The 18,357-nt window shown below is 36.8% G+C and overlaps 1 protein-coding gene and 2 long non-coding RNA genes across 3 annotated transcripts; all 3 read right to left on the bottom strand.

Annotated features, from left to right (window-relative positions):
• Window positions 1–288: 288 nt before the first annotated feature.
• On the bottom strand, window positions 289–1,016 carry LOC145090811 (uncharacterized). Its single transcript, XR_013701766.1, has 3 exons — window positions 897–1,016; window positions 719–794; window positions 289–437 (listed from the first exon to the last, which is right to left on the bottom strand). It is a non-coding gene; the product is annotated as an uncharacterized LOC145090811 (long non-coding RNA).
• A 7,707-nt stretch (window positions 1,017–8,723) lies between these two features.
• On the bottom strand, window positions 8,724–12,125 carry LOC145088603 (receptor-like protein 7). Its single transcript, XM_079026973.1, has one exon. It carries the CDS (start codon window positions 12,053–12,055, stop codon window positions 9,131–9,133), a length of 2,925 nt encoding a protein of 974 aa, XP_078883099.1. The 5' UTR covers window positions 12,056–12,125; the 3' UTR covers window positions 8,724–9,130.
• A 1,561-nt stretch (window positions 12,126–13,686) lies between these two features.
• Window positions 13,687–15,179, bottom strand: LOC145088602 (uncharacterized). The gene is made up of 3 exons (XR_013701184.1): window positions 14,519–15,179; window positions 14,112–14,433; window positions 13,687–13,975 (listed from the first exon to the last, which is right to left on the bottom strand). It is a non-coding gene; the product is annotated as an uncharacterized LOC145088602 (long non-coding RNA).
• Between the last annotated feature and the right edge of the window lie 3,178 nt (window positions 15,180–18,357).

Genomic DNA, 18,357 nt, shown 5'->3' with positions numbered 1-18,357 from the left:
AATTAGAAATAAGTTAAAAGAAAAAAAAAACATTCTACCTTGATTGGATATTTGCTGAATTTACGTGTAGATATCCACTCTTCTATAAGTTTGCAAGTATCTGGAAGCACTGCAAATATGAAAAACGAACCCATTGGCATAAACTGTACCTGGAACCCCACATCTCCAAGCAACTTGATGTGGCAGCTATCCAGGAAGAGGAGGCTTACTTACATTGCTAAGATTCAAGCAATTATACTTTGGAAGAATGATAATACCTCAAAAATAGTACCTCATATAGTTTAAAAACAAATTGCTATTTCTTTAAAAGATTTGTACAACAGAAATTTATAAAAATATGAGTAAAAACTGAAATTATGGATTTACCGTCCATGTTGCGTATTGTACTGTGGGGTATTCCTTCTTGATTTTAGATTTCACTTGGATCCATGATCTTCCTGCATATATATACATGACCATAAATTATTATATGACTTTAAAGTTGAAAAATGATATCAACTTTAAAAAGGTTAAATGCAAGAAAACTTATTTACAGATTATATAGAAAAACTTATTTCTATCATTACTCATGATTTTGTTATTTTTCAAAACAAAATAATAACTTTCAAATCATACATCCAAACACCCCCATTAGCATTAAACCAATTCATAATCGTTTATCTACTAAAATAATTATAGTCAACATATTTATTCAAACAAGGAACCAAAAAGACCTTACCCTCGATAACAAGCCCATAGTAAAGCATAAAAATCAAGTTGTTCCATGGAGAAGATGTCACTTGTTCAAGCAACACCTACAAATATATAGATCAAATCGCGAATTAGGTGTCATATAATTCAGTTGTAAGATTGTAAATTTCCATTGTTATCCTTATTATCAAAGGTTCTTAGGATACCTTTTTGGCAACTGTTGTCGTGTCTTTTTTGCCCTTGAACAACTTATCCAACAATAAGTGGTAGAAATGCCCAAATGGTCCAAGATATGCACACCCAAAAAGCTACAAACACTCCCGCATTAATATTCTATACTGATTCTTATATATATATATATATATATATATATATATATATATATTTGACTGGTGCTTTTTCATTTATTGCAGAGAGAATAAGTTATGTGACTTTCATATCCTGATATTTTATATGTGACACCCCGACCTTACGGATACTGTCATTTATTCTTAGTATTCTTTAATTCATTAGGATAAAACCTTTTATTTGGTTTAACAAAATTACATAAACGGAAATGCATTATTGTTTAAATCCTGAACAGCAGGAGAAAGAGTAGTCATAACATCACTAAGCCCTCCTATTCCCTTTTGATGATCCGAGCTTGCATTGAGATTACTGTGGAGAAGGAAATGATGAAAAATAGAAACAACAACAATTATTATTATTATTGTTATTTAAAATGCTAATACCTCAAAAATAGTACCTCATATAGTTTAACAATATTAAAATAACCTCTATTTTTGGTCGTTGTGTGTGAGTATGTCAAGTAATGGTAAAATGGTAAAAAACATTTTCAAATGATTCAGGTTCAGGTTCGCCAATGTATGAAGGGGTTGTAATATCAATAAGGGGCATTTTAGTCTTTTAAACAGATTAGGGAAAAAGTAAAGTTGAATAAATTCAAAACGTGGAAGGAATGGTGAAAAGTTTAACTAGTATGTGTAATTTTAAAGGAATGGTGAAAAGTTTAACAGCAGAACATGGTAACCTGCTATCTGGTAACACCAATGGTTCCTAAGTGCAAATCAAGAAAATAAGAGCAACAAATATCGCAGGTTTCTCTCCCTCCTTGAAATTGAGCACAAGTCTAAAACAAAAGAAATATGATGAAATTGAACACAGGGCCTAAATTCTTTGAGAAATTTTCAGAATTCAATGAAGAACCATACATGTTCAATAGAAAAATCATAAATCAAAACCTATATATTATCAAAAAATCGGACCTGATGAGAAGAGGAAAAAGGAAGAAGCGTACCTGATGAGAAGGGGAAGGAGACTTCAAAAAATTGGAACAGATGAGAAGAGGATCGTCGACGATTGGTTGTTGCGGGAGAAGAAAATTGGCGTTGAAGTAGGAGAAAAAACGATGGAGTCGCTGATTTCTTCCTTTGGTAGGGCAAGGGTATAATTGGAAACCCTTCTCCCTTTCTTCCTCCTTTCTCAGTCAGTCGATTTTTTCCATCTTACCCGATTAGATTAAGCTTTCCGAGTCAGATACACAAATTTAGTTCATCAAACGTCTTTATCTGACCGGGTCATCAAAAAAAGTCGTTGATGTCTGAGATTCGATACCTTGAACCAAGAAATCCCTAAATCTCTATGAGATAGGAGCGCCGACACCTCGATCGATTTTGTTGAGAAGCATCGAGCATAACACTAAATCTTTTGGGAGTCGCAGTCGCATGCCAGGAGAAGTGAATGTGATGTTGCAGTGGTCTGTTAGAGATAGACAGAAAGGAGGGACATGGATGGAGGAAAAGGGTGGCCTGGTGGTTCTAGGGTTTTTATACAAATGGTGGTGTTAGTAACCAACGATGGTGATTGACCATGGAGTTTCGAGACCTTAACTTTAATGGAGCTATTGTTCTACTTGATATGGAAATCACTCTAAATTTGTAGTTGTAATACAGCTCTTCTATTAATTGAGAGGCTAAGAAAGTACTTGAGGAACTGAAGATCGAGGGAAGTAGATGAAGGGTTTTTGAACTGAAACCCTAGTTCCAACAATAGTCATGGTTCCAAAAACTGTACCCCTTTGATCAATTTCATGGCCTGGTGACCAAAAAACCTTCGATTTCACTAAGAACCAGAACCCTAGTTCCAACAATAGTCGATTTTTGGTATTTGATTGAGAGAGAGAGAGAGAAGAACGATTGAAAGAAGGCAGAGGAGAGCTTGGCGGGGTTTTTAATTTTTTCAGAATTTCATTTCCTCCTTTCCCCCACTATTAAAGGATGGAACGCGCGTTCCATTAAAAAATATAAAGCGACATCCTTAGACGACGCGCAGTTTATTATAGGTGCCCTCCGTGTTTTTTTTAGACACTAATTTAAGGGCGCGCAATAATGCGTGTCTTCTATCCTAAATTTTTTTGAAGAGATGACATTTTTCTAATGTCACTCTCCTTTGCGTAACATAGATCAATGAGCGTCGTATTTTGCGCGTCGTAAAAGGCCTTTTTTCTAGTAGTGGTGATTATACCTCTGGAGAAAGGTTTTAAAGAAACCTAGAGATGGTGTATGGAGGATTGAAGGGTCGGATTGGCAGCTGTCGACGAAGAGTTTGAGTTCTTTATCTTGGAATCATCCATGACAGTCGTCTGCTTCTCCGCTCAAATTTGGGATTTTTTGAGGAACAGTGTAAAGACCCCTCATATGCACCGTTCATTGGAGAAGAAATTTTGAGTAGCTATATGATGATAGAGGCAAAAGTGCAAACCAAACATGTGGTTCTCTTGACCTAGATGCGACATGGAATTGGAAGCAAGAATCCAAATCTTTGGGCAAAAGAGAAGATGAAAACCATTAGAGGGGACGACTTGAGGATTCTCTTAGTAGTATCTGATCTTGAGCAAACTTCAATCATCTAGAGGTAGGCCATTTAGGGTTCGATCGATAGCAATTCCATTATAGTCTTTTCTCTTTCATGTAGTTGCTCCTTTATACACCCACATTCTAAGACACCGACGATGAAGGGTGGAATCAGAAGAAGTTTAGAAAAGCAAAACCGACATAGGTGTGAAAAAGAAGAGACCTGAATGTTGGAGGAAGACGGTGTACAGTGAGGGTCGTTGCCTGATTGATCGATGCCTTTAGAGATAAATTTGTTTCCAGAAGTGATGGGGGTGGGTGGACAACCATCGGAAGATAAAGCAGGACAAGTTCCATCCAATCGATTTTAGGGTAAATACACGTGGTATTCGTTTGCGAAGTCGGTGGAAAAGTTATAGATTACCGTTCATAAGTTGGCCAATGTATATAAATTAAAAAATTAAAAAGAAAAAAAAATTCCAACCAATAACAACGAAGAACTGTTCAAGTAATTAGTATGTATATGAATTTGGTTGGATACTGATAAAAAAAAAGTTGCTTTTTTCGGTATTTAGAGAAAAGGGTGATGAAAATTCAAATTATAATGGGTATACGATATATTCTCTTCTTTATTTTAAAAAATGGAAGCGAGAGATCGGAGTATCTGACTCAAAAGGGCAAAAGAATGTGGAAACTTGGGGAGATCAAATTGGAGCAAATTTCTTTTTGTTGTTTCTTGACTGATTTGTGAAAAAGATCATAGACATGATCATGGGTTTAGGGCTCAGTTCGTGTTGACAAGTTGAGATCCAAAAAGGTGAGGAATTTCGTCCATTTTGCAACAATTCGTTTCCCTCTCTTCGTTGTCTGTGAGATCCAGAATTTATGTGGTTGGATAGACCTCAACAGAAATAACACTTCTTTTCTTAGTTTTGAAAAAGAAAAAGAAGAGGAGAGACAGGAGAAGGGGAAAACGTGTTCTTGAGGTTTCTTCTCCCCTTAGAATCATCCGTCTAATTTTGGGTTGATTGGGAGGGAAAACACAAAATTATTTTCCTTTCCTTCCAACTGTAGAACAGAGATAATTAATTCTTTTGCCTTTCATTTTCATTCCCTTCCCTTAATTTTAAAAACCGAGGACATGGAGCAGGTCAGGAGAAAGGTTATAACCAACAAAAAATTATTTTCCATGCCTTTCACCACAGTAGTGACCGAAAAATTCTTCCCACCAATGTCCAAATATATTGGTATTGTGCTATTCATTACCATGTTCTTCATGACATTGAAATTTTGCAAATATTTTTGTGGGACAAGGCCTTCAAACTCATTATGAGATAAGTCGAGGACTCGCATACCTGGAAATGCGATTTTATTTGTAGAAGGGGTTTCAATGGGACCATGAAACTTGTTTGATTTAAGAACAAAAATTTGCAGCTCTGGAAGATCGCCTAACCAATGAGGGAATGTGCCATTTAATTGGTTGTTTGCGAGATCTAATACCGTCAAGGATTGACAATTAAACAAGGAACTTGGGACCTCTCCTTGAAATTGATTTCCATTCAATATAAGACCACGTAATTTTTCATACTTCTCGTACACTTCTGGAATGATGCCATTAAAACTAGTGTGCCCCATATATACAATCCAAAGAGAAGAGATGATATTTCTTCTTAAGCATTTTGGAATCACTCCACTAAATCCATTATTGGAAATATCAAAATCATATAGATTTCTCATGTTGAAAATTGCAGGAGGGAATGATCCTTGAATCTGGTTAGACTGCAGATACAAATATAATATTTCATCCCATTGAAATTGTGGCAAGCCTGTTATCGGGTTATGTGAGAGATCCAAGTAGTTCAACGTATTTGCTCTTATCTTCCCTGCCCTATCAGGAATACGACCATGTATGTCATTATTTGGTAGATCTAAATAAGTAAGTTTTTTCATGCCTCGTAAGGACTCCGAGAATAAAGTTAGCTTGCAACAACCATGTCACCGGTTGCAATCTTTCGAATATCATCCGCTAGAATTGACTTTCTAGTCTTATCTATCGTAAGACAGTCACCCACAAGCATCAATGTTTATACAAGAATCTCATAAGACTTTGGCAACGAAAGAAGTAGTAAAAGTGCTTGATCCTCATCTTCTACCTTCACATCAATGTCTTTTAAATCTGATATACACCTATCAAATTTATTGATGTGTTCCCGGATTGAAGAACCTTCATCCATTTTGCAAGTAAACAATTTGGACTTCAAATAGATCCTATTTGTTAGAGTTTTCGTCATGAAATTTGCCTCTAACTTTTCCCACACCACAACTGTCGATTCCTCATTACCAACCAAGAAGGAAACATCCCTTTCAAGGCATAAAATGATAGATGCTCGTGCTTCAAGATCTAACTCCTCCCAAACCTCATCAGACATATCTTTGTGCTTCTTTGTCTTACCCGCCAAAGCCTTATGTAACTTCTTTGAGATTAATATATTTTTCATTTGCATCCTCCAATAAGAAAAATCATTCTTCCCATTGAACTTCTCTAATTCATACTTCCCAACTTTAACCGTTCCACTCGTAGATGCCATTTACCTGCTTGTTTCAGAATATGCCTTTCTCATGACTTTTATTGAACACCTTGTGTGCAAAACACAAAATACCACCTAAATATCTCAAATCTGAGCTCTACCACCTGGATTTGATATTAAGCTCTGATACCAATTGTTGCTTCAGCGAAACGATGCAACGAAACAATGCAGAAAAACAGAAACAAAATGCATAATATAGAACTTTGACAACAACTAACCTTTCTGTTTGTATTCCCATTTTTCCCCTAGAACCAAAAATAAGCAATGAAAATAACTGAGATAAAGAAAGTAAATAGAGAATGAAGAACAACATATTTAACGCGGTTCAACAATAACTTGCTTACATCCACCAAAAGAGAGAAAACTTTGTATTAGGTTAAGAAGTAATTTACCTCACTTTTATTCCCTGTTACAAGACTTACGTTTTATCTCTCTTTACAGCTGAAAATAGCATATAAAAAACGTACAAGGGCCTACAAACATTTAGGCTATTAACTGGGTCATTTAACCCAAAACAGTTGGGCCGACCCAAGTCAACTCAAGCTGAGTTCTTGGGCTGACCACTTACAAAGTGTAAACCCCTAATGATAAATGATGACTTGTTCCTTAAGTTATTTTATCAATTTGATGAAAAAAAAAACATCACATATTGACAAATTACTTTGGTCTTGTGGTTGATATATATTATCAAGTGTCAACAATCTAGCTAGGGTGCCAACTCCATATCCCAACATCACCACTTTCCATGTAAACCCACTAAAAAGAGAGTAATAAAAAAGAACCCGATACAAAAGGATTTTGTTATTGCATTTGACCTTTTTTCGATTTTGCTAAAGTTGTAACTGTAACATCCCGAGATAAGGTATGTATCGATGACCCTTACTTCTATTGAATTGTCAAAACTAGCCCTTAATTGAGAAAAAAGGTGGAAAATGAGTACGCAAGGCGTACGCATGTGTACGCTCAGCGTACTCATGTGGTATTATGGACGCGAAGGTCATCTAGTACGTTGGGCATACCAGAGGGTACATTCGGCGTACTAGGCTCAGAGTGTAAACCCTAATTGTGTTGTGTGTCCCTATTTAAGGAACATGATTGCCTCATTTCCAGCCACCATTTCCAGCCTTCAACTCCCCTCAAACCAAAAATCTCGTTTCCATAGATTGTGTGAGCATTTGAGACTTATTGAGTGATCTTGTGGGATTCTTTTGTGAAGAAGGAGCTTTGAAGGAAGAAGAGTTGGTGTCTAAGATTTTGGAACTGAGTTTCCCTGTAGTTGGTGCATCATTCAGAGGTATCAAGCTCAAAGCTTTCTTATTGTTTTGATTAGTTCATGTTTTGGTCCATTTTTAGGGTTTTTATGTCCCAAGCTTGAAGCTTTATACGTTGGATGAACTCCAGAGCATAATATATGTCCATTTAGGTGTTCTAGTCATTTGGACTCATAAAAATGAGATCTTGGTCGTTAAGATCTCTCCATGCATGAGATATGAGGACCGTTGTGAGTAAAGGATTAGAGTTTATGAGTTTTAGACTTGTCCAGCCATGCTAAGGCTTAAAGTCACCAACTTTATGGAGTAATGGACCTTATTCAGCCCAGATCTGTAGTAGTAGCAATGGTCTTAACGGATTAAGACTAAAAGAGTGAAAAGAGGAAATCTGGGGGGTACGTCGTGCGTACTCCCAGCTACGCGCAACGTAGCGCTGAGCCACCCCGATGCATGCATGGTTAACTATACTCCCAACGTAGAGGGACGTATGCCCAATGTACGTGCTGGGTGTTGACTTTCGTTAACTTTTAGGGTTTTCGTCAAGTTGTGGACTTTGGAGGCCATGGAGGGGTAAAATGGTCTTTTACCCTTCTGAGGTTTAGTAGAGAAACTTAGCCTAACATCTTTTGGGGGTTGTTAATATCAATTATTAATTAGAGGTATATGTGATATATGTTAGGCGGAGTCTAGACCAACAGTACGGGTGTAGGATATACTTGCTTTACCTTACAAGGTGAGTCTTCTCACTATACTTACCTGGGTGGTAATTACTATGCGACCGGAGGGTTTTATTTGTGTATTGACCAGAGGGTCTTATTTGCTTATACTGAGATATATGATATTATGCATTCTGTCTTTGTGATTATTGATGTATATTACTCTGTACATTTATTGAGCTATGACCAGAGGGTCCATAGTGAGACCGAAGGGTCTTCACTGAGACACAGGACCGGAGGGTCCATACAGAGTCATGAGACCGGAGGGTCTTCACTAAGACAAAGGACCAGAGGGTCCTTATCGAGATATAGCCATGAGAGGTATGTTGGGGAACTCACTAAGTTTTGTTCTTACAGTGTTTGTGTAAAATGTGTTTCAGGTACATCTCAGGATCGCAGGAAGGCGTCGACATGATTGTACACACCGGCTTGTTGATTTGTGTTTTTGTGGATTCAGGGATATTTGACAACAAACTCTGATGTTTTGTGATTGGGAAAAATAATAAATTTGGCATGAGAATTGTTAAACTATGTTTTGTGTGAACTTTTAAAAATGAAAATTTTATTTGAAAATTTTGAGTGTTACATTAACTCCATAAAAAGGTAAAAAAAGAGAAACTAAAAACAGAAGAGTAAGCAGATAAGTAATAAATGAAGTATATTAAGATTCAACGGCATTAACCAATCAAAGTAACAAAAATATATACTCAACTGCGATCAAGATTCCTTAGTACTAACATGAGGTCACCGGCCTACCAAGTAATTTAAGTAATAATTCAACATATATATAAGAATAATCCAAATTTTAGAGGGACTGAAAACGCAACATAACTAAGAATCTGCATGATCAGACTGAATCTACAAGTGTACAATCCAAAAGTTCGTGTCCTGCTGTAAAAATTTTCCACTTGCATCAGACGATAATGAACAAGAAAAAAGAACAAAGTAAGGTGTTTTGCATGATTTGGTGAAATAGGAAAACATGTGAAACATGTATGGTTCTAAAACCAATTTCATTTCCCAATATATGTGTACCTTCTCTTGTTTTTGAAGGTTTGGATCATTATATGCTCTCCTGAATCGACAATTGCATTGAACCACTTTGGTCTTCTGGTTGACAACGTTACATATCCTATCAACAATCCAGGTAGGGTGCCACATCCGTATCCCAACATCACCACTTTCCATGTAAACCCACTCTCATCTTCATCTTCATCTTCATCTTCATCAACTTCAAACTGTGGAGAACTTGGATGTTCACATTGCTTGGGCAGTGGAAACCCACAAAGCCCTAAATTCCCTCCAAAAGAGTTCCCTTCAAATGTGTTGAATTGTGTTCCTTGTGGAATACGTCCCACAAGATGGTTTTGTGAGACATTTAAGACTGCAAGAGTAGTTATGTCAGCAAGACTTCGAGGGATCTCTCCTATAAATTGGTTCCATGATAGGTCCAATGATTCAATCTTTGAGAGATATCCTAGAGCATGTGGGATCCGACCATTAAGGTTGTTGTGGGACAAGTTGAGAGCTATCAACGAGTTAAGAGTACCAATGATGTTTGGAATCTGTCCTTCAAATTTGTTTCCGGATAGGTTTACAATCGTGTAGTCAACCAGAATTTTTGGAAATGGGAGTTGTTGACCTTTCACCACAACAATGATTGAGTAATACATGCCACCAGTGTTCAAATATTCTGGTTTTGGGTCCTTCCTTACCACGTCCTTCATGGCATTGAAGTATTGGAAATATTTCTGAGGGAGATGACCTACAAACCCGTTATGAGATAAGTCAAGAACTTGTAGAAGTGGAAATGACATATTGATCGTAGAAGAGGTTCTAATATGTCCATGAAAATTATTTGATTTGAGAACAAGAACCTGCAACCATGGAAGATATCCTAACCATTCAGGGAATGTGCCATTTAAGTGATTGTTTCCAATATCAAGTACTTTTAAATGTCGACATTTTGACAAAGAAGTGGGCACCTCTCCTTCAAATTGATTGCCCTTCAAAACAATTCCCTCTAATTCTCCATACTCCACACACACATTTGGAATGGTTCCATGAAAAAGATTGTTCCCCAAATCTATCATCCGAAGAGAGAAGACGATATTTTCAATGCATTGTGGAATCACTCCATCAAATCTATTATCCGAGATATCAAGATATTCTAGAGTGCTCATGTTGCAAATTGATGGAGGGAATGGTCCTTGAATCTTGTTAGACTGCAAATACAATTGCATTAGTCTATCCGAATGGAACTGTGGCAAGCCTGTTATGGAATTATTTGAGAGATCCAAATAAATCAACCCATTTCCTCCTATCTCTCCTGCCCAATCAGGAATGTCGCCCCCTATGTTGTTTCCAGATAGATCTAAACCTCGAAGATTTTTCATGGCTTGTAAGGACTTTGGAAACACATTTAGCTTGCTACATGCTAAATTTAATGTATGGAAATTAGGGTTGATATAGATGGTAGAATTATCGGTGACAACAGATAATCCACTATTAGAGAGATAGAGTGCTTGGAGGTTTGGTAGGCTTGATAACATTGTTTCCAATTCCCATAAACCTTTGAAATTATTCCATGAAAGGTCAAGGTGATTGAGGTTCATGAGCTCGATAAAAGATGGTAGAGTGGAGCCTTTATTCATCTCACCATCAAATTGATTACTCCAAAGGGATAATCTTTTTAATGATCGACACTTGAAGAACTCTGATGGCAAGCCTCCACTAAACATGTTATCACCAAGAAGAATGTTTTCTAGAAAGGGAAGAGTAAACAGGAAAGAGGGCAACGTTCCATTAAGCATGTTAGATGCTAAATAAAGAGTAACAAGTTGCCTAAGGTTTACTAGGGAATTGGGAAGTGATCCCACCAAACGACAATGGTAGAGTTGTAAGTATCTCAAGGACTTGAGATAGCCAATTGATTCGGGTATTTCTCCCGAAAAGTTGTTGTAGGAGAGATCCAAGTGTTTCAAAGACTTCAAACGACCAATTGAGTAGGGTATTTCTCCTATGAAGTTGTTGTATGAAAGATCCAAGTAGTTCAAAGACTTGAGATGGACAATTGAGTTGGGTATCTCTCCAGATAAGTTTGTGTTTGAGAGATCTAACCACTTGAGAGGCATGTTAATGCTCGTGTTAACTTTGGGCAATGGACCAATGAGGTAATCATTCTGTGACAAGTCGAGTATTTCCAAATATTGAATACTGAAGATATCACAAGGTAAGTTTCCTCGCAAACCAGTGTTACGTAGATTTAGGGATTTTAGAGAAGAGGAGATGTTAAGATAAACGGGTAATACCCAACCTGTATGAACATTGGTGATCAAGAGCTCTCTCAAATGAGTTGAATTTCGGAGGAGATTGTTTAAAACAGAAGGTCGAATTCGTAAGCCAGTGTTCCAATTTTGAGAAAGATCAAGAGAAACCAGTTTAGGAAGTAATAAGATTTCAGAAGAAATTTCACCAATAAACCCACATTGAGAGATGTTGAGATGTGTGAGACTGTTAGAAAATCTGCTAATTTCATGTGGAAGTTTGGAATCAGTAAAATCATTGTAAGCAAGGTTGAGTGTTTGGAGATGAGGTAGGTGAAAGAGGGTGGTGTCAGGATGGATATTACCTCTTAGCATGCCACAACTCAGGTCCATTCCGATAACATCACCAGTAATGTAGTTACAGGTGACACCATTCCACTTGCAACAATCTGTATTCTTAATCCAGTTCATGATAGGACTAAGCTGATTGTGACATTCCCAAGCATGAGATGAGTCATTGATGGAGGAAAGGTTTTCTTTAAATTGAAGCAAAGCAGAGGCCTGTTGAGTAGAGCATTTGTGAGTGTTATTGATAAAAGAAGAAGAGGAAGCAGCAAAAGAGATGAAAAACAAGAGAAGGGAAAAGTAGAGAAGCAACTTTGAACCAATCATTCTCTTAAATTGCTATAAACATTCATACTTGATACAAGTTTATATATATGATCATGGCGATATATGAGATTATTCTTAGAATTCCGTTCACACTTTTGAAGGAAGACTTGGGTTGTACTGGTATTGTGATTTGTGGGCCTTGTTTATTTATATTTTCCTGTCTTATTGTGTTAAATTTCCGTGTAGTTGACAAAACATTAAAATAGATTTTTTTTATGGAACTTTTAGCAAACTATGTCGATTAGGTTTTAAGTCTTTGTGGTCCACTAATATTATATCACAACCCAAAACTCACTCACATATTGACTTTTGGACTTATGTAATTTGTTGAGTATCTATGAGTATTTAAATTTCGTAGGTAATTTCCATCCAATACATTGAACTTTTAAGAGTTCCAAGTGATCGCCATATTCTATTAAATTGTGTAGTTTATTGGATTGCTACAACATCCTATTTTTATTCATTTATTTTCTTTAACAAATCTATAATTTTATTAATAAGTAATATTGTATATGTATATCCTTCAATAACGTTAAAAATCTTACATGTGTATAATATACAATAAACGTGCAAAATAAAACACATGGATAGTTAAATTTGTGGTTTAACTATAAGGTCATCTCTAAAGCATGTTATATCAACTATTATACAACTAGTTGTGAGACCCGTATATTATACGGGTTGATTAAAACAAAATATTAAGTACGAACGATTAAATAAAAAATTTATTTGAATTTGAAATTGAAATAAGTGAAAATTATCAGAAAAAAAAAACATTCAAAAAATAAATAAATTAAAATTATGTGTTTGGTGTGTACTAAATGGGTTAATTATAACAAAATGTTAAACATAAAGGTTTAAACTGTAAATTTATTTGAAATTGGATTTGAAATTTAAAATTTGAAATTAATAGTTATTATGGTAGATTTAATTTATGGAAACTAAATTAATGATATATTGAAAATGAAAATTAAAGTAATGACAAGTGGAAAATAAATATATCTCAAATGATGACAAAATGACATGTGGCTAATTTTATGAGAGAATGACATGTGGCAAAGTCATTTTCATTTATTAGGGTAAAATATTCTTGGTTAAATTAAATTAAATTATAATTAATTAAATCCATGGTTTAATCAAATAAAAATAAACAACGATTAAATAACAAAATGTGGCTAATCAAATTTATGTTTTCATATAATTTTACATTAAATAAATAGAGGGTCCCACCGTTAATTTTGTTGAATACTTGAACCATTCAATGGGAATTAATCCCCCCATTCAACTCATTGCCAAATATGCAAATGAATTGAAACTCTTTATCAACAAAGTTCTTATAGCCATTATCATCATATCAAGAAGGGTAAGGCATAACACTCACGAAGGAGTGAAAAAGAAGGGAACTCTTTATCATTGTCACAAAGATTTAATCTATTTTGTCGAAAATGATAATTCGTAGGATAGATTATAGTCCAGCAATAAAATAAAATAAAAACAAGAAGATTCTAATTGTCAACTACTCTAAAGCAACATTCTGGAATGAAATTTTTTTTTAAAAAAAACTTATGGTCTTTTTCCAAGTAATTTAACTAGCTCTTATGTATATTGTGTGATCCAATGGTACATGTGAATGGAAGACTTTGAAATTTGGTGAGTAGGCCCTCAATTAGGTATTTGTGCAAAATTTTCAAATTTCATTTCAATAATGTTAACAACACTATGAAAGTATCAATGAAGCTTCTTTCAATGTAAGTATTTACAGAGAATTGTTTATTGAAATTCAAGGTTCCTCCTGTAAAGGGTTACAAAATCCAATTGTTAATTGACATTGTAAAAATGCACCAGCAATGTATCTACAAGCAGGAAATAAACATAAGACTTAAGAGATCAGTATGATTGGTGATTATGAGGATAAATAACCTATAACCATAACAAATAGAAATATCAAATAAGAACAATGAAATTTACAAAAAGGCCTAGTCATTTATCTCCCTTGAAACCAACTGTTAGCAAAATAACATAAATCCTTTTGTATACTACTAATTCATAAACGAACCTTTATTTCTCTTCCTTTTGTTGTTTATAACTTTTAAAAGTCTGATGGTTTTTTTAAACATCGATCAAACTATAGTGTTAGTGAAGTCGATTTTGTGTTTCACTCCTCCAACATGTGTTTTTTATGTGCCGTATCAATGGAGTTCATTATCTGCAATTGACATACACATACTTTCAATACTTAGTAATGTCAACAAGATTTAAGATTAGCACATGACTAAGAAATACATCATAACAACAAATTCTGCATAATTCCAAGCAGGATCGATCTACAACTTGATTCAGAGATCCAGGATCAAAAAATTCCGCGTGCACCCACAAACCTGTTTCAGAAAATTATGTAAAGAAATACAGAGCAAGCCATTCTGCACATAATGGAGAAATAAAAAAAACATGTGAAACACATACCAATCAGAAGCTAAGTTCATTTTCCTAAATATACATATCTTCTCCTGTTTCTCCTTGTTCTGATTATGTGTTCTCCTGCATCAACAATTGCGTTGAACCACTTTGGTCTTCCTGTGGACAACATGAGATACTCAATCACTAATCCAGGTAGGGTACAACAACCATACCTCAACATCATGACTTTCCATGTAAATCCGCTCTCTGTATCTCCATCTTCATCAACTTCAAGTTGTGGTTCCTGTGGATGGCCACACATTTTGGGTAACGAAGGCCCACAGAATTCCGGATTCCCTCCAAGTGAAGTCTCAAATATACTGAACTGTGTTCCTGATGGAATACGTCCAACAAGATGGTTTTGTGGGAGACGTTTAAGAATCCTAAAAATGTCAAGTCTGCAAGGCTTCGGGGGATTTCCCCTGTGAGTTGCTTCCAAGATAGGTCTAAGGATTCAATCTCTGAGAGATCCCCTAAAGCATATGGAATTTGACTAGTGAGGCTGTTGTGGGATAGGTTGAGCACTATCAGTGAAGTAAGACTACCGATCACGCTCGGAATCTCACCTTCAAATATGTTGTCTGATAGATCTACAATTGTATAGTTTACCAAAATTTGTGGAAACTCTAACCGTACTCCCTGTAGCATTGATAGATTATTACCTGTTATCCTATCCTGGTACAAATATGTTGGTTTCTTTTCTTTTCTTTTTTTTTTTTTTTTATTTAGAGTCAAGGAAAATAATAATAAAAAGAAGTCAATACATATATATGGAAGACAAACAGGCAACAAGTTGCGCCGCTAGCCCTTTCTGGATTGTAAAACTATTTCTTTTGAAAACAAAATCCGTGGATTTAGAAGATATAACATTACTATGCATGATCCGTTGGATTCTGTTGAGGAGCTCCACCTCTGATGCGAGAAAACCAAAGGTGTCAAATGCGAAAGATACAAAAACATGTGGATTTTCAATGTATGCATTCTCGTGTTTTGTCACTTTGCATGCGGCGGCTTTCAAAGCATCATGTCCCACTATGAAACTCCCACTCCTCAAACCCACGAAAGGGGAGACCCAGTAAAATCCACACAAGCGTGCTTCCCTCCTACCCATCCAAAGACCAAAATTTCAGCCAACCTGAGTACAGATCTTCCATGCAGCGTGTCAATCAAAAAGTTAACAACCGCTTCTTTCTTGAAGCCATGTAGCCCTCTATAATGAACTGCATGTTCCCCAAAGGTGTCCAAACATGCCTTGCGGAAAACTAGGCATATCTCGTCAATCGGGACTAGATGAATCATGAGGCGGTATCAAAGAATAGTACGGTATTCCACAAGAGACATATCTTTGTCGAGGCCATCAATAGGAATAGTTAGCAAAAAAATTTGAGCATGAGGTGCTCGAAGACACTCAAAAACTATTTTCTATCTAACAGACATGTCCATGTCGATTTCCATATCTTTGACGATTTTGCTAAAAAGGGCTCACGCCAATGCTTTTTGGGATATAGGTGGGGGCAATATCCTTATTAGTGAAATCGATATAGTCAAATCCCGGAATCGTAACACGAAGATGAGTCAAAGCACAAAGGTAATTAGAGTCCATACCATATATGCCACTACCATGTAAGATATGATCTTGTAATGTCCAAGATTGGGCCCTTGAGGCAACAAATGTGTAGGACGAAACCTCGTATGCCGAGTACAAACCCAAACCACCGAACCAGATCGGTAAAGATAGTGGACGCTATTGGATGTCTCCAAAGAACGCGCCCCCACAAACCACCATATCCTCGATAGTCCCACGCACTCCTTTGTCAAAGAACAAAGCTACCTCTTGTATGTACATAGGTTGGAATGTCCTTAAACCAAAACAAAAGAAAAGTTTCGCAATGCCCATACATGACCGAAGCAAAAGGAGCTCACTCTACGGGTCACATAGTTATGGAAGAAGACTCATCAAACCAACAACATTGACAGCTCTCTTCATAGCCAACCCACTAATAAATCCCGCGTATCTGCTACCCCCCCCCCCCCCTCTCTCTAGGGATGTCAACGGGACCAAACGGGAGCGGAAATAGTTGCCCCCACTCCCGCCCCCGAAATCAATTGTTGCCCCCGCTCCCGGTCCCGCCCCTGGCTCCCCCGTTTACATAGCCCCCGCTCCCACCCCCGGTTACCTCCATCGCCCCTGGTCCCCCGGTTCCCCCGGTTTATAGGCTTAAAATTCGTTTTTTTTTTCTAGACAACTACTTTGGTTTAGGCTAAAAAGCCTATTTTTAATAACTTTAAAAGTTTAAAACATAATCTTTTAGAAACTAAAAAATTAAGAATCCAACATTACGAATTCAACATTACAAAATGAAAATTCCAACAATCATAAAAATATAAAATATGACAAAGCCAATATTACAAATATAAAATACATACATATCCAAAAACATATGATCAATTCACTACCTCTTCAATATCTATTAATTGGAAACGGGAAAGTGAAACCTAACCTACACCTAAAATTATAAAATCTATTTTGTATATGTATTTTATATTAAATATATTTTTTTACATTAATGTACAACCGGGGCCCCCTCGGGAGTACGGGACGGAAATACCAACTCCCGACCCTGGTCCCAAAAATAAGCGGGGTTTAATTCTGCCCCCGCTCCCGCTCCCACTCCCGTTTTTTTTTTAAATTTAGTCCCGTACGGGATCGGGGTCCCACAGGGGTTTTTGACATCCCTACCCCCTCCCCCACCCCCACCCCCAATGAGTTTCACCCTTAAAGACGGTCTCCTTATATCAATTGGTAATAAATTGGCATGAAGTTTCCTAGCATCACATGATGGCCAAAAAATCTCCGTTTTCATTATTTAGCTCAAGACACAAGCCTGGACCATTCACCTGAATAATGTTCAACACTCTAGTCACATCCTCTGAAACTCCAATGATAGTCCCATCATCTAGATACCAAGTGTGGAGAAGGAGCTTGCAATTGTCTCTAATCTTATGCATTAGTGGGGGCAAAACAAAGGCAAAAAAGTAAAGGTCCTAAAGGGTCGCCTTGCAGCACCCCAATGGCAGACTATATATGCTTGTCTCCAGTGTAAAGTCTCGTTGCTTGCCCATATAAGAAATGCACCTACAAATAAATAGATGGGTACATCCTCCTAACATCGTGAAGTAAGGGTGGTCTATTCACCAGGTTAAAGGCATTCGAGAAATCCATTGTAAGCATAGCAAGAGACTCATCATCCTGGTGTTCACTCAACACCCTATTGGCGTTGTGTAACACAACCTCAGCACCCCTGGATACACCAACCCCAAACTAAAAATATTTAGGTACTTGGCCATCTCTTTACCCACAACTTTCATGGCAACCTTGGAAACCAAACGTCTCCATATAATACCTACTACAATTGGTCGGATCGCGTTGTTTGGTCTAATGAGAGGCGTGAGAGGAGCAGATGCATCAAACTCTACCAAAATAGACGGACATTTCCCCCACTAACCATAAATTACCCATTGCGGTGATAGCAAATAGGAGATCTATGGCTATAGCCAACCCTTCTCCACAAAGAGAATCTAGAATATGTTGAGCCCTCAAGCCATCTCTCCTACATGAAATTCCGTTAGGGAAAGATTTAATGCAACTAAACACACTCAATCTCTGCTACAAGGGGAGGTTCAAAAAAATATGGGGCTCGACATGGATGCGGTGACCTGAAAGGGTGTTTATCCTCCGAAGCTTTAATAGTATCACCATTGTATGTCGCAACACCAGAGGAGCATAACACTTTCACTGCTGTGGTAAAATGCCTATCTGCTACCTTACGAAGGCATTACATGAT

The sequence above is a fragment of the Lactuca serriola genome, chromosome 2 (assembly GCF_051521515.1).
Source record: "Lactuca serriola cultivar US96UC23 chromosome 2, Lser_US96UC23_V15, whole genome shotgun sequence".
NCBI classification, from domain to species: Eukaryota; Viridiplantae; Streptophyta; class Magnoliopsida; order Asterales; family Asteraceae; genus Lactuca; species Lactuca serriola.
This window is presented reverse-complemented; position numbering and strand designations above follow the sequence as displayed.

Bases quoted from the DNA above. Each gene is read 5' to 3' on its own strand.
- LOC145088603 (XM_079026973.1), bottom strand. From the start codon at position 12,055: ATGATTGGTTCAAAGTTGCTTCTCTACTTTTCCCTTCTCTTGTTTTTC.